Genomic DNA, 17,299 nt, shown 5'->3' with positions numbered 1-17,299 from the left:
AGAAGAAGGAAGAGGAAGAGGAAGAAAAGAAAGAAGAAGAAGAAAAGAAGGAGGAGGAGGAGGAGAAGAAAAGAAGAAGAAGAAGAGGAGCAGGGTTTGGAGGTGCAAACCTATAGTCCTAGCTACTCAGGACGCTGAGGCGGGAGGATCGCTTGAGCCCAGGAGGTCAAGGCAGCAGTGATTTTATTATTATCTTATTAATACTTTCTTATTAATGAGATATTGTGCATTCTTTTTACATCCTCAGTCTTCAAAATCTGGTGTGTATTTGTACCATTTCAATTGCTCAATTGCCACATGTGGCTAGTGGCTACCATATTTGATAGAGCAGATCTAGAATATACATGAAAGTCTATATAGAGTTGCAGTTATCATGATTCTGCTAATGTTAACATTGGTAACATTTTGTTATATTCTCATCTAGTCTTTTCTACATATATTAGTTTTGCAAAGCTGAAGTCATGTTGCTTATGTAACTTTCTATCCTCCTCTTGCTGTTTTGTGCATCTTCCTAAATCATCAAAGGTTACTCACAACCACTGTCTCTAATTATATCAGACTATCCCATCACTTGGATGTGTCATAATCATTTTAGCCACTGCCAAAATGTTGGACAGCAACAGTGTTTCAGTAATATAAGTAATGCTGAGATCATTATTTTTATATTCCTTGTGCTCTTAAGACCTTGATATAAACCTCGGTAGCGTTCTAACCATTTTTAACAAAATGACCTTTGAATATCATCAATCAGTCAAACAACTGGCAATAAGTGATTTCTGACTGACAGCTGAGACATCGTAGGTTCTCATCACTCACCTTTGACACCTGGTTCTGCAACCTAGGGCAACCACTTCACTTTTCATGCCACAATCACTCCATTTATAAACTGACTGTATTAGGTGATTTTTAAGGATCTTTCCAGCCCTAACCTTCAGTGATATTTTTCCCTCGCCCTAGCATCTAATCAATTAACCTGTCAAGCCAGTTATTATAAGTCGTCATAAGCAAGTCATGTCAAAGCCACCACATAAACATTTCAAATTCATCCACGTCTCCCATGCCCACTCATAATGCTTTGTTCGGGCCCCCATCATTGCTCACCTAAAGTGGGACAAGAATACCTAGTGCTGAGAGATGAGGTTCTAAAGTTAACATCAGAGTCCCAAATCAAGAATAGGACTAAATGGGCTGGGTACGGTGCTCATGCCTGTAATCCCAGCACTTTGGGAGGCCGAGGTGTGTGGATCACTTGAGGTCAGGAGTTGGAGACCAGTCTGGCCAACATGGTGAAACCTCATCCCTACTAAAAATACAAGAATATGATTAAATGAGAGGTGTGAGAACACATGGGCCTGGCACGGAGGAGGTGCTCAGTGAATATTTGCTGCATTTGAATCTGAAACCAGCCTCAAGTGACCCACCTGGATCTCATTCCCTGAAAGTTATGGAGGAGGAGTTCACAGTGAAACACTGGAATTGCGAATGCACCCTGCTGTGTGCCCTGCCCCAGACACTAGGTGCTGCAGGAAGACAAAGACTTGGCAGCATCCCCTAAAGGGCTGACAGTCTAGAGGGGGAGATAGGAACCCCTGTGCACAAAACAAGCATGCCTCAGGCGGTGTCTTCAGTGGAAAGACCAGATGGAGAACAGTACAATTATCTGAGCAAATCAGGCAAGCCTGCTGTTGAGGAAAAGGCTGAAGAAAATTTGTCCTCCTGTTTCCTTTGAGAACCAAGGGGTTAGGGCAGCCAGAGGAAGCAAAAGTATTTCAGCTCTAGAAACAGAGTTCTGGTCTGTGCTGTATGATCTTAGGCAAACTATGAGGCTGCTTTTTTTATCTCAGTATCTTCATCCGTAAAATGGAGATAGAGTAATACCAACCTTGCACAAACCTACCCACCTACTGGATTAAGTTGTTGTGAAGTTCAATAGAACAATTGCCAATGGGGAAAACAGTTATTAAAGGGGTGACCTAATAGCTAACATAGACAACGGACAACGTGCCTCCTAAGAATCTGCTCTGAAAGGAAATGTTTAGTCATCATAAAAAGCATCCGTAATGAACTTTGTTTAATTTTGTTTATTTCCCTATTTTTATTAAATAGAGTTGGGGTCTCGTTATGTTGCCCAGGATCGTCTCGAACTCCTGGCCTCAAGCAGCTTCCCACCTTGGCCTCCCAAAGTGCTGAAATTACAGGCATGAGCCACTGTGCCCGGCCTGCATTATAAATGATAAAGTTCAGTAAAGGCTGGGTGTGGTGGCTCATACCTGTAATTTCAGCACTTTGGGAGGCCGAGGTGGGCGGATCACGAGGTCAGGAGTGCAAGACCAGCCTGGCCAAGACGGTGAAACCCCATGTCTACTAAAAATACAAAAACATTAACCAGGCGTGGTGGCAGGCGCCAATAATCCCGGCTACTCCAGAGGCTGAGGCAGGGAATTGCTTGAACCTGCGAGGCGGAGGTTGTAGTGAGCCGAGTTCACACCACTGTACTCCAGCCTGGGTGACAGAGTGAGACTCCATCTCAAAAAATAATAATAATAAAATAAAAAATAATTATAAGGCAATTTTATGCGCATTTATTTTTTTACAAAACCCTGTCAGCACTATCATTTGCTCCTTTTACACTTAAGGATACTGAGATTTTGCTCCTTTTACACTTAGATTAAGAGAGCTTAACCTACTCATTGCAGTTCCCACTGTGAGGTCCAGATTTAAGCTCTCTGACTCCTTGGTTCTCACTCTTTCCCCTACACTGTGCTGCCTTCCTATTAAAATCCTAATTACCAAAGCATTAATATTATTAACATAAATATTAATAATGTTTGTTATATATGTTTCCCTTTGATCAAGGACACTAAAACCTCAAACTAGAAACTCTGAAAAAAAAGTCTGACATGCAAGAATAGCAAGTTCACTTTCTCACATAAAGGGAAAGTAGCTGTCCCCATCTGGTTTACATTTCATGCCATACAGCAGGAAATATTTAAGTTGACAAATAGGATATTTACAACTGCAACAGATACTTGGCAGTTAGTTTTTAACAATTGTTGCAAATGTGATTTATTTGCTATTATAAAAGGGTATTACTGTGCGAATATGACTCCTGAAATTAGCTTCAGTTTAGCAAGGGGCCTTGACAGCTTGACCTCTTAATATCCTTATAATGACGCCATTTACATTCAATGCTTACTCGAGTCACTCACTGCTAGATTTGTTTGAAAGGAGTCCACTCTAGGGCAGATGTATTATGTATTTTAACACACAGAGTTGGTGAGTGGGGCAAATGTAGGCCTTCTAAGAGGAAAAACTGTTTAATCAAGTCTTCATGAAAATGTGTTAGTTTCCAACTTCCTACAGTGAAAATGCATTATGCTAATTACAGCATACTCCAGAAATACTTCATGTTTTCTCCACAAGACATTTTCATGGCATGTCTTATATTAAACACAAACATGTTCTGATCCTCTGCAACTTTAGTTTTTAATTTCACTGGAGAACTGTTACACAGGATAAGGATTGGCTGGGCCAGGATCAGAGAATGGGAAGAACATAGACTTGGAGTCAGGTAGAATTGGATTCAGATCCCAACACCACCACTTCCTAATTCAATGGACTTGGGTACCTCCCTGAACCTCAGTTTCTTCATCTGTGACATGGGGTTGTTATTTTTTAGGCTGCCACAGAGATCCAAGATATTTATAAAGCACCCAGCTTCATAAAACTGTAGGTACTTGATACATGGGGCCAGTCGTGTTTTTGTTGCTTGTTTAAAGCTCAAATGTCACCTTCATGATGCAGCCCTGACTTCATTAGACAAACCCAGTCTGTCCTTTCTTTCTGCTTCAATAGTACTTTGTTCCACCCCATTATTTTATCACATATAACACTGTATTGTTTAATTGGATATGTATGTATCTGTCCATCTGTCTTCATCTTTTTTTTTTTTTTTGAGATGGAGTCTCACTTTGCCACCCAGGCTGGAGTATAGTGGTGTGATCCCGCCTCAATGAAACCTCCACCTCCCAGGTTCAAACAATTCTCATGCCTCAGCCTCCCAAGTATCTGAGATTACAGGTGCACGCCACTCTGCCCAGCTAACTTTTGTATTTTTAGTAGACATGGCATTTTGCCATGTTGGCCAGGCTGGTCTCAGGTGATTCTCCCGCCTCGGCCTCCCAAAGTGCTGGCATTACAGATGTAAGCCACCGTGCCCAGCCTGTCTCCACCTTCGTGATGGCAGGGCCTATGCCTATTTACCTTTGACTCTCCAGTGACTAGGATGATGATATGCCTTGAACATTGAACTGAGAAGGATTCCAGGGGTGCTTCTGGATTAAATGTGGGGGTGGAGGATGACAAGGGCAATTAACGTTGATCTGCCACAGGAGAGGGAAGAAGTAACACATGACCTACTTTTATCATTGCCAGTTTAGCACATAGTAGCTGCTCAGTAAATACCTGTCAAACGAATTAATGGACATTACTCAGTTACCTAGCAGTTGACATTAACTTATAACTAAGGTCTATTTTTTAAAGCATTTGAATTTTTATTTTTATTGCATCATAGTATTCTTCTAATAACACTGTGATACAGCTAGGATAAGGTGTTATCACCAATTGACAATTGAGAGTACTGTGACATTGTAGGATTGGTAAAATAAGATTACCCTTCACTCTCATGAGAAAATGGGGATAGACCTAAGACTTAGAGACCAACCATAAGTTTCCCTTAAATATCATATTGAGGTTCCCAGAGGGGCTGTCACTGCTTTTTCCAAAATCAGGGCAAACTGCCCTTTCTCATATTCATCACTCTTTTCCCCTCTTTCTGCTCTACTGTAGTTCCCCACCCTCCAAAGCTTCTGTCCAGTCTCATTTTCTCAGTAGAAAACCTGGCACTGACCATGTGCACTGACCTGTAGGCCATGGGCAGAAAAATCAAAGTCAACATGAGCTTTTCAAGGCTTGGCATCTCTGTCAGATTGTCTTGACCAAGTATTTCTGTAACTTCCCGCAAGAACGTTGAATCTTCTGAATCAGACTCCATTTCTCAGTTGAACAATGTAGAAACAGAAGCAAAAACGTCTACTCTATTAAGACACATGGTCACTGGTTTCACTTAGTCTGATGTTGTTTGGCCTGGTTGGGCAGAGGTGGGGCCTTCGCTACTGTTTGCTGATCTCACCCTCACTTCTGCCACTCCTGTTTTAATCAGGTGTGGGCAACGGGCCTTAACCTCGCATATAGTGACCAGCTGGCCCTGACTCAACTCACCTTATACCTGACAAACGGCCATCTGGATTGCAGTTTGAGCACCCTGGAAGTGCCCCGCTTTGTTCCAAAGGAAAGGAAGAAAACCAACCGCATTAGTGCGCTCTCAATGCCGGTAAGCAAGAGATGCTTCCTGAAGGTTCTCGGTGTTCAGCAACACCCACTGCCACTGCCTGAGGTCTGTCTAGGAGCCAGGCTCTTTGAGTCCAGGAAGAAGAGAGAGCCTCAGGCAAGTCACTGGACCTGTGTGAGCAGGGTCTGGAAATGCGAATATGTTGGTCAGAGGAAAGGGAGAAGCCATTCCCAGATGAAGCTGCAATCTGTGGAAATGCGAAAGAGCATAGGGCTCTCCTCTCCTTTTTCTGTGCGGGTACACCTACACCCATTGCCTCAACTACCAGCTGTTTCGCACAAAACCCGTATTGTTCTGGCCCAAGTCTCTTTTGTGAGCTTCAGATTCGTGGGTCCAAAATTCCATAGAACATATCCAAAACTGCATCCCTTTCGTCTTTCTTCCTCCTGTACTTCCTGTTAGTGGATGAGGCCAGAGGCTGATAAGATAACCCCCAGCCCCACATCCAGTCAGCAAGCAGGGCATGTTGAGTCTAGCTGCTAAAATGCCACTAACCTGACCCCTCCTCTCTCTCCACAAAGATGGTGTCTTAGTTTCGGCTTCCGCCATCTCACACCTGTATTCCTCTTAAGATTCCCTGTCCCTGCCTGTCCCCTCCACCTAAACAGACATGGTAGCCAAGGTAGTAAGGTGAAAAACCAGTCTGAGCACGTTGTTCCCTTGTGTGTGATTGTGAATGGACTCCTGTGATCTTCAGGAAAATCCCACTTCCCAGCTTGGTTAAGGAGCCCCATCATGATCCGCCTCTTGCCACAGCTGCCGCCTACCCTTCTCGTCACTAGCTCCATTGGTGAAGGGGCTGGGGCCAGAGTCCTGGGGCTGGCTGCAGGTTACCAACCTCAGCACGCTGAGTAACAAAGGGCATAGCCCTGTGGAGACAGTGGGCGCTTGATTGAACAGGCTAGGTTGGTCATGGAGACAGAGAACAAAGGCCAAGGGGACCAGATGCCCTTTGTGCAAGAGTGTCCTGGGGACTCTTTGGCCACACTGCTCTCACAGCTGCCAGAGGATTTCTTTGGCCTTTCCTTACAAAAGTGGGCTTCATACTTTTTGGCAAATGAAACTCTACTTGAAATCCAAATATGTCAAACAGATAAAAGAGGAACTCTAGTGATTAATGGGACGCAACACGAGTGTCCCAGAGATACCTTTTCCAAGCGGTCTCCTTCCTCTCTGGTGAACCCCTTTGGGTCCAGGAGACACCTCTGGATTTGAATAACCTTTGTCTGACTCTTCCCAGGATCTCTGCAGTCACCATAAGGAGGGTACCTGATGTCTTGGGGGGCACAGGCAGCCTCCTCCTTCCCCTCTTCTTCATCCAGTTGTTCAGTGAGGTACCAGGAAGAACCTTGCTCACAGGAATCCCCTTGATTTCATTCCTGAGTAAGAAAAGAAGCAGAGTTGGGCTAGAGAGGAGAAACAGACCTCTTTTAATTATGACCCAGGACTTTGCTAAGAGGCTTTCATGTCCAACTCCACCTGTGGCCTCCATCCTCACCAAAGAGACCTGAGAGACCCTATGTTCAATGCTAGAGGGAGAGGCAGCAGTGACACTTGAGTCCTTCTGGCCTAAGTCTATGCCATTTCTGCAAGAAGCTGGGGGTCAGGTGTGGTGGCTTGCACCTATAATCCCAGCACTTTGGGAGGCCGAGGAGGGCAGATCATTTGAGCCTAGGAGTTCTAGACCATCCTAGGCAACATGGCAAAACCCTGTCTCCACAAAAATACAAAAATTAGCCAGACATGGTGGAGCATGCCTATAATCCTAGCTACTGGGGAGGGTGAGACAGGAGGATCACTTGAGCCTCGGAGGTCGAGGCTGCAGTGAGTCATGATCGTGCCATTGCACTCCAGCCTGGGTGACAGAGTGAGACTCTATCTCAAATAAATAAATAAAATAAAAAGCTGGAAGCAGAATGGTATTCAGCAAGACTTCCAAAGACAATTGCAGCTTTTAAGTATGTTGCTTCAGAAGGCTATCAGCAGAAGTTGTGCTTTGAATGAGAAGCACTCCCCCATTTTCCCCATGTTGCCCATAGGTTTCATTCTTAGCTATAGGCAACATTCTTCTGTGATCAAGTCTTAAACACTTTTAGGAACTGCATGCACACAAAAGGGAGGCATTATGATCTTCAATAAGGCAAATGCCTCTTCAATCACTGGAGAAAAGCGATGCAGGTTTTCTGATGTAGGAATAAATTGAAAGTGCTTTTCATTTTAGAAAGATATAAACAGATATTCCCACCTTGGTGCCACTATGCTTGGGTTGTGCACACACCCTCCTGTGCATATGTACACACATGATCAGCGATTTTTTAAAAAAGAAGCATGTGCACATGCATACACAGTACAACTCACAAGCAAATCGAAGCTTCCGGAACAAGTGTGAAGAGACTATGATGCTGTCAATTTTATGATCAGGCAGTTGACAGCCTCCTTCAAAGGACTGAAAAGATTGAAGGAGAAGAAAATGAACAGATGAAACCACAATGATAATCAGAGCACATTCAGAACTAATGCCTATAAAATGCTTCTAGTGTGGGTTCTTTTCTTTAATAATATGCTCTATAGAAGGAAAGCAAACACCTTCCTGGACTCTCGGAAGAGCTGTTGTCTCATCTCAGAAACAGGTGGCAGAACTGTCACTCAGACCCGTTTAGACCAGGTGAATGGGTTTCTGATTCACTGACCTCCACAAAGAACCACAACAAGACCTGATAAATCGCAGACGTGCGTGTTTTAGAAATGAAAAGGAATCACCTAACAGTGTTTTAACTTTCAATTAATGTTCTGTCCAAACCAGCATCAATCACCACCCTTTTCTGTCAGTTTTCACTCTTCCTCGCTCTTTCTGGACCCTCCATACCATGGTTGGTGAGTGTCCAAAAGGGAACATCTTTGCAAACATCTAACACAACCCAAGTCATTTATACACATTTTAGCAGCACATGATCTATAATGAATGGTTAAGTAAAACCTTTTGTGTTAAATTATGATGTTAATAATGATTCTGTCTCCTGTAATTTATTATAAATTCTCAAATGCTTCGGGTTTGATTTTGATAGAATGCAACAACAACAGAGTTTATATGATGACTTTATTTTTAGAACTCCTTCTTTGAAGGCACACATTTCCCTGCTACTGCTGCCACTGTAATTATGTACAAAACCAATCACTCATTAGAGTTAGGATACATTATCTTCTAGACAGATGAGGCTAAATAAGCAACACATTAATAATTCAGAGAGCTGTTCATTATGCATGTGGATGCCTGCTTCATAACTGAAATAAGAACCTCATCAGCCTCTGCCAACCCTTAAACAATAGTTCTGTGTTATTGCAGCCACATTCAAGTTTACGCTTGTTAAACTGCTACTTGGATTATTTTATCAAACATTCATTTATTTGTGGTCCCTTACTGCCGAGAACAGATTTTGGAAGCTCCTTTTTTAAGTTAATGATTTGAGCAATGGGTGTTATTAATTCTCAGCATATTATAAACATGATTAATTTTCAGGCAGAGATTTATTGCATAAGGATTTCAACTATGTCAACTGAAATGCATCACTGTCAAAACAAGTATCATGGCGAAAATAGAGTATGTTCCACACTTCAAGTGCTGGTGCTCAGAACTAAATCAATTTAAATTGTGGCTGAAGCAAAATTATATTCTCCAGTGAAAAGGAGTATTTTGAGCTTCCTTTATTTAGCTTGAAGCATTCTTGTTAGATTGTGATTTAGAAAGGTAGTTTAATAAGACTAGACTTCTACCAAGAATATTTTGTCTTTTATTTTTTTCTCCTGTTTTACTAGAAAAGGCTAACCTCTGAAATTCTCACCCATTCCAAATGTGGCCAGTGGAAATTTGGAGTGAAGAGTACTGGTCTGGGAGTTAGGGATCATGAGTTCTGATCTTCTCTTCTGGCCTCAGTTTCCTCATGTGTAAAATAAAGGAGGGCTACATGATCCCCAAGGTCACTTGGGGGATTTGATTTTATGGGGCCTATAGAAAGGACTGCACCAAGCCTGGCCCCGGCAGCCTCATGTGTTGTGGATGGCTGAAGGAAGGGACATCTCCTGTATGGGGACACAGGAAGGGCCCATCCCTCTATACTACAGCCTTCACTCAAGAGGTCTTTTTCTTGCAGGATCTTTTAGAAACGAGTAATATTGTAACAGGTTATATTCTAAGTTCTCATCAGCCTTTACCTTAGCCATCAGTTACTACTTTCAGCAAGAATCAACTACAAGTAAATTCTGCAGATATTTACCCAATGCCTATTTTGTGCCAGGCACTCTACTAAGCACAGAGGATATAAGGGTGAGTAGCTAAGCGCTCCGGTTTATCACAGGACACAGAGCTTTTACTCCACCCCAAGTACTTTACTAAGTGCTTTCCAAGAATCTTTTTGCAGTCCAATATATTAGGCAGGTGCTGTTAGTATGCTCATTTTTAGAGAAGAAGGCAAGGTTAAGAGATGTTAAGCATTTGTTAAAGGTCAGTAGGCAAGCGAGTAGGGAAGTCAAGATTTAACCTCGGCCTGTGTTTAACTGTCACGTGTTCTAACATGCCTTGCATCGCCTGTGCTCACCCCTAAAGAAGTCCCTTGTTGAGGCCATTGAGAAAGCTATTCTTTGAAAGGAGGATGTATTTCCCAGTGTGACGAGGTTGTCTCCAGGAATATTGCCATTATCCATTGGCTTCTTGTCTGCTCTGAGCTCAGCCTCAGCTTCTGAGTCTCACACAGAAGCACTAAATAGACTGGATGTTCATAGAGGAGTCTTAGATTTTAAAAAGGACATGTAACTGGACATGGTTTCCTATACATAGCACAGATTTCCAAGCAAATAACACAGAGCATGGAAAAGAGCATGTCACTTATACCACGAACCATGTAGAAAAGCTTGACTATGTTTTTTTAAAAAATGAACAGTTCACACACTAAAAATAGGCATGAAATATACATCTGCAGCTTTTCCAAATCAAGTTTAATGGGGTTCTCATTTAATTTTTTGAAATACATAATATATTCACATGGTTCAAAAGGCAAAAGGTGGAAGCGGTCACACATTGACAAACCTCTTTCCCATTGACTAGTTCCCACCTCACCCTACAAAGAATATATATATATATTTTTTATATATATATTATATATATTTGTATATATATGATATGTTAGGTAGTATATATAAAAATAGTATATATAGTATATTATAGAATATATATAACCACCATTCCATTCTGTGTCTATATAACCTTTCAGAGCATCTTTTTATATACACAAGTAAATACACATACAGGTGATCCTTTTCCCCCTTTTATACCCAAAATGTAGCCTACAATACATACTGTTCTGAATCTCACTTTTTTCGTTGGAGAGCTTTCTTTAACACTTCATAAAAATGTTCTCATTTCTTTTTTTTCAGATTCAGACACCTGAGCAGTATCATTTCTTTTTTACAGCAACATGTTATTCCATTGCATGGATGTGCCATAATTTGTCTACCCCATGGGTAGATTTTTGGGTTGTTTCCAGTTTTCTCCTATTACAGTGCTGCAGTGAATAACTTTGTATATATATCACCTGGCACATTTCAGATATATCTTAGAATATATACCATAAAGTGGAATTTTGTCTCAAAGGACATAACCAGTTTTAATTTCAATAGATATTTCCAAATCATGATTTCTTTTTTGATCCTTGTCAAACCTAGATAAATTGTACAGCATCAGAAGAGACTAGTTTTTACAAATCAACCTTTTAATAATGATGTTTTCTATTTGTATAATGCTTTATACTTTAATTATACATGAGCTTATTTGATCCCCATGATAACCCCAAGAAATCAATGTCAAGGATTATTATATCCATTTTACAGAATAGGAAACTGAGGCTAAGCAAGTTTAAGTGAGCTGCCCAAGTCATAAAGGTGGTACATAGCAAAGCCCAGGTCTTCTGATTCAAGTCACCTTCCGATGAAAAGGTTTATTGGTTAGTTGGTCAGTTTTAATTTTAAATAATTGACCTTATCTTTGAAACTATTTAGTTTAATACGTGAAAATAATTGCTAACGTTCATTGAGAGCTTACTACGTGCCAGACACTATTCCAAGGTCTTTATATTCTCACCTAATCCTCCTCTCAATACTCCTATGTTATTCACTTGTGCTATCAGGCTGGATATAAGACAACCCTAGGTGATTGATAGTTTTTTCCTGTATAAACCGTGCAGTTGGCTAAGTCTTCTAAAAAGTAGGTATATCTTGTAAGTATTATTCTAATGCATTTATTTAGCACTTAATATGTGCCAGGACTTTCACCAAGCATCAGGAGACAAAGATACTTGACAAAGTCCCTATCCTTAAGGAGCTGAAAAGAAAGGCCATAGAGAGAGAGATGTTGCTATTAAAATAGATAACATACACAAGGAAATACCACAAGGCCTCATTTAAATGCCATTTGAGTGACAGACCTTCAGCTTGCTGCCAGAGTTCTCAGGGGAAATGACTGTGAACTGGCAGGGACAGGGAACACTTTACTGAAAACATAGAACATGATCCTGCCTTAAAGACTAGAACAGTTACTAACTGGCAAGGATGGGAGGACGTCCCCTAGTAGATGGGACAGAGTCCAAAGAAACCTGTGGTCTGCTAGGAAAAGGCAATGAACCAGTTGGACTGGCGCACAGAATTGGGGAAGTGCGGAGCAGGAGAAGTAGTTGGAAGGGTGCACTGAGCAAGTTTGGGGAGGTCTACCCACCACACCAGGGTCTGAATTTCACCTTGAAGGTGAAAAGGCCTGAATATTTCTGAGTAGAAGGATGACACTGACCAACCTGTGTTAGGGGAAAATGATTAATCTGGTGATACTGTTCAGAATCCCAGGAGAAGGGGGAAGAGTAGGGGGAAAAACAGCCTAGGAAATTACATTTATTGTAGATCCAAAATCCTTTCAAAGGAATGACAGCAAAAATAGTATCTACCATTTATCAGGTTCCAGGCACTGCAGTAGGTGCTTATTTAATCATCAGAAGACAGAGAATTTCAATGATCTGTTCAAGATCACACACATAGTAAGTGGCCTTATCAGGTTTTGAACTTCTTTCTCACTTCATATAACCTTTCCACTCTTTCCACTACAGAATTATGCTTGTATCCTCACCTCTAACTCTCCAGGCAATAAATGGTTATGGAAAAGAAGGTTGGGAGACACGTACCAAATATGCTGGCTCTTCTTTTAGATTCTTTATGCATCGCAAGCCCCGGTCTGGGAGGAGGGGGAGTTGCACTCTGCATCTCTAGTGAAGAAGAAACTTCAGGGTAACCTGCCCTTACATGTTGTCTAGTAATCATGTACTACTGGACAGTAAGCTCTTCTGCTGTGCTTTGGAGCCAAGATACATAGTATTGCTAGATCGTGCTACCACATGCCTGCCTGCCTACCTCTATTGCTGGCTGGGGCCTGGTCTTGGTTTTTCTTTATATACTATGGCAGCATCAGACAAGTTTAGAAGACAAAAATAACCTTGGAATTATCTTGTGAATTCATGGCAATTACCATGCAATTACATGCTCAGTAACCACAATGGAATTCAAGAGTGTTTACAGTTCACTTCCACGTGCAAAAACCCATGCTTCTGGGCTTTTCAGTGTGAAGGTGAGAGCATGGCCAGCCTGGTATGGCAGGGCGAGCAGGCCTGGTGGCCATGCCCTTCCAGACACACTGGCCAGCTGGGCCAGAACTTCTCCAAGCCAGTTCTTGTTACCCCACCAATTATTCCTGCTTAGTCCACCAGAGCCATGCTGTCCTCCAGCAGGCAAGACCCAGAGCAACTGCCCTGAGTTGTCCTCCTCTAAGGATGGCGTGACTGTCCCCTGTGCCTTGTAATAATCACCTGCTTTTTCCCCAAAGTATTTATCAACGGGCAGTGTCTTTCTTGAATTACTTAAATTTCTTGAATTCAAATTATCCTTTGAAGAGTCTCTTAAGAGGGAAGAGCTATCCACCTAATCTATTTCATTTATTCATTCTCTTTTATGTAATAAACACCGAGTGCCTGTTCTGTGCTGGTATCATGCCCAAACCAGAGATTCAGAAACCAAACACGACTGCCCCCAAACAGCGCCTGCCCTCAGAAAACTCCCAGTCATGGAAGGGAGACAACCAAGGGAACAACTCATGATAGGTCAGGGTGACAGTGTACAGCTGTGAGGCATATGAGGGTCAAATCAGATTTCTGTTGTTAGAAAAATCCCAATGGCTACAAATGGGACCCTACAAGGTGGGTACACAACTCAAGATGTATTAGCCTGTGGGGGCCTAACACATCTGCAGATGTAGACTCTACTTGCATTTAGGATGAGCAGCCTTAACTGGCGGTATTGATGACATGACCTTCGGACACAGGACTTGATGTAAATGTTGAAGAAAAACATGCTCCCCCAATCATGTGTCAGAGGAGCATGTCACCAAAAGTGCCACGAAATCTGAGAGTGTGTGTGTGTGTGTGGAGAGAGGGAGAGAGAGAGATGCAGGAGAGGAAATGATGTCTATTCTCTGCAGAACACTCTAATTCCCCTGCATTATCTCAGAGACAGGAGGCGAGCCGGAGGCCTGATTATAATGCATGTCAGGTCACTACGATTCCTTACGGCCAGCTCCAGACCAGCAGCACCTCCTTTTCCTACTCCTGTTCCAAGTCACTGCACAAGTCCGGGTACCTAGTTGCCCAGCACCTGTGCACCACCACAGTTCAAGAACCAAGCCAAGAACCTTTATCTTCTATGCCCTAAGGTTGGCCATGGCCCTATATGCAGTTTTCCACATTTCCAGCTATCCAGAGAAAAACAGTTGATTGACTAAGGCAAATATCACATCTCACAAAGAACATGCTATAAAACTGCCAGGATCCAGTACTTTATCTGGTACATATTAAATGTTAAATGTTTCAGGAAATACGTAATGACAGCACTTTGGCCCTACTATCACCATTCTCTTTGGCATGGCTTTCACTGATAGACAAGCAAGATAAAGAAGAGCAGTTTCCCCAGAGAAAGAAAGCAGCATCAAATTTCTAATATTGGCCACCTCAAGGAGGTGATCCATGCTCAGTGACTTGCTGCCAAAGGTTGAAGTATGGGAAGAGCAGGAAAATACCTTTACAGCAGAGAAACCTGTAAAGTTTTTTCACAAACTTCAAAAGCCACTGTAGCCAGGTGATAAAGGTTAACGTCATCAGTGATAAGTCACACTGATACCATCTATCTACCCTTGATACAAAGTGAGGAAAATGGCAATTTGCCCATGTGGTCTTCCTCTCAAAAACACATTACTACAGTCTAATCAAGAGAAAAACATCAGACAAACTGAAATTGAGAGAGATTTCACAAAATGCTTGCCCATTACTCCTCAGAACTGTTAAGATCATCAAACACAGGGGAAGTCTGTGAAGCCGTCACAGCCCAGAGAAACCTAAGGAAAGATGACAACTAGTTACGGTGTGGTATCTTAGATGGGATCCTGAAACAGAAGAAAGGAATTAGGGAAAAATGAATGAAATAGAAATAAAGTATGGATTTACATTAATAGTAATGTAGGGCCAGGTGTGGTGGCTCACACCGGTAATCCCAGCATTTTGGGAGGCCAAGGCTGGCAGATTGCTTGAGCTAGGAGTTCAAGATCAGCCTGGGCAACATAGTGAGACACTGTCTCTACAAAAAATAATAAAATTAGCCATGTGTGGTGGCACACACCTGTAGTCCCAGCTACTCGGGAGGCTGAAGCAGGAGATCACTTAAGCCCAGGAGGCACAGGTTGCAGTGAGCCCAGATTGCGCCACTGCACTCCAGCCTGGGTGACAGAGTGAGACCCTGTCTCAAAAAATGAAAAGTAATGTAGCAATTTGTTCCCTTAGTTGTGACAAATGTATCAGAGCAATGTAAGATGTTAACAATAGAAGAACTGGGTGTGGGGGATATAGGAACTCTCAGAATTACCTTTGCAATTTTCTTGTTAATCTACAAGTATTCAAAAATTATAAGTTTATTTAAATATCTGTTTAATATTCAGTTGTGCTCCTTTCCAGACGCTGGCAACCAGTCGTTATGCAGTGATGACCACCCAGCTAAGACACAGCAATCTCTCGCTGGTTTTCCACTATGTTTTTCTCCAGATCTGTAGGGCCCATGGCATTGGCTATGATCTGGAGGTATGAAGGGTTACAGTTGGCCAGGGGTGGACCAAAGGCATGCCTGTGGGTGATCTATGTAGCTAATAATTTGGTGCCCCTTCAAATAGATATTCTTTAATATTAGTTTGACGTGTCTGTAGAGAAAGGCTGATTGCTGCTTGGGGAAGAGCAGATACGCAACTCCACAGAAAGTAGCACTTAGTCCTGGAAAGTTCTACTTCGTCACCAATCTTGCACACCTATTTTGGTAAAGCAGAAGCCATGCAAGCTCTCCAGACTTAGGATGCATTTTGGGGACCACCTCATGATCCTGAAGCAGGCCCTGAGCTTCTTGATCCCACCCAAAGCTGCTTATCAATGAATAGCTTCTGTTTTAGTCTGCTGGGGCTGCCATAACAATATAGCACAAGCTAAATGGCTTGAACCACAGAAATGTGTTTTCTCACTGTCTGGCAGCTGGTACGTCCAAGAACAAGGCACTGGCAGATTTGGTTCCTGGTGAGGGCTTGCTTCCTGGCTTGTAAATGGCTGCCTCCTTGTGGTGTCCTCACATATTGGAAAGAGAGAGAGAGAGATCTCTGTTGTCTCTTTTACAAGGTACCAGTTCCGTTAATCAGAGCGCCACGCCTACAACCTCATTTAACCTTAATCACTTCCTTAGAGGCCCTCCAATACAGTCACTTGGGAGGTTAGGACACATTTCAGTCCGTAGCATCCTCCTACCAACATATGATAATTTATTTCTGAAGAGAGTGCTGATAAAACCATTTTCTCTACTTTTGGTCTATTTCCAATGATACCAGGGGCCCCTGCATAGCTGCTTTATCCTGATGTAGCTGACTAGGGGCAAGTGCAATGCAATGTCTCCTGCCAAAAACAGAACCTCCATTTTGTGCCTAGAGACTCATGTTACTCCAGAGAAATAGTTTCATGTTTTTCCACTTTGATTCAGATTTTCAAGTCTCTCACACTCAGGGCCATTCTAAGACCCTGAGTAACCCTGTACACTCTTACTTATGGAAGACCCACTTCACAGCACCTCAAACATCTTAAAATATATTCATCTCCCACATTAAATATAAGGTATATATAATGACATAAGAATTGAGTAGTAACCGGTCGATCAGATGTTTTGATTTGTAGATATTCAGTTCTACATTTATTAACTTATATTCTTTATACTTGAGACCAGTACAATTTTCAAGGATCAAATTTTATAAGTTCTATTTTCTTTTCTTTTCTTTTCTTTTTTTTTTTTTTTTTGAGACAGAGTCTCATTCTGTCACCAGGCTGGAGTGCAATGCTGCAGTCTTGGCTCACTGCAACCTCTGCCTCCTCAATTCAAGCAATTCTCCTGCCTCAGCCTCCTGAGTATCTGGGATTACGGGCACGTGCCACCATGCCTGGCTAATTTTTGTATTTTTAGTAGAGACAGGGTTTCACCATGTTGGCCAGGATGGTCTCGATCTCTTGACCTCGTGATCCGCCCGCCTCAGCCTCCCAAAGTGCTGGGATTACAGGCGTGAGCCACCGCACCCAGTCCCAAAATTTATACATTCTTTAAAAGCATGCAGACCTTCAGCATGAGGCCAAGTGAATAGAATGGTCTGGCTGACACTTGGCAATCCCCAGCAGGCTGCCAGGCACTGTCAGGGCACATGAGACTCTTTGATTAGATGGATTCGTGCTGTTTGCAGAC

At 42.4% G+C, this 17,299-nt stretch overlaps 1 protein-coding gene across 5 annotated transcripts in view; it reads left to right on the top strand.

Annotated features, from left to right (window-relative positions):
* IQCH (IQ motif containing H) overlaps positions 1-17,299 on the top strand; it is a 255,954-nt gene that overhangs the window by 221,695 nt on the left and 16,960 nt on the right. For 2 of the 5 annotated variants that reach the window (XM_017851104.1, XM_017851106.1), the window contains 2 exons: positions 5,222-5,392; positions 15,496-15,618. The exons of 1 other annotated variant lie outside the window; for it this stretch is intronic. In XM_017851104.1, coding sequence (XP_017706593.1) covers positions 5,222-5,392; positions 15,496-15,618 — 294 coding nt within the window. The remainder of the gene's footprint in view (positions 1-5,221; positions 5,393-15,495; positions 15,619-17,299) is intronic. 2 more of the 5 variants (XM_017851105.1, XM_017851108.1) reach the window with 1 other exon arrangement.

The sequence above is a fragment of the Rhinopithecus bieti genome, unplaced genomic scaffold (assembly GCF_001698545.2).
Source record: "Rhinopithecus bieti isolate Rb0 unplaced genomic scaffold, ASM169854v2 scaffold_31548, whole genome shotgun sequence".
Lineage (NCBI taxonomy): Eukaryota > Metazoa > Chordata > Mammalia > Primates > Cercopithecidae > Rhinopithecus > Rhinopithecus bieti.
The sequence above is the reverse complement of the archived record's forward strand: the minus strand, read 5'-3'. Positions and strand labels throughout refer to the sequence as shown.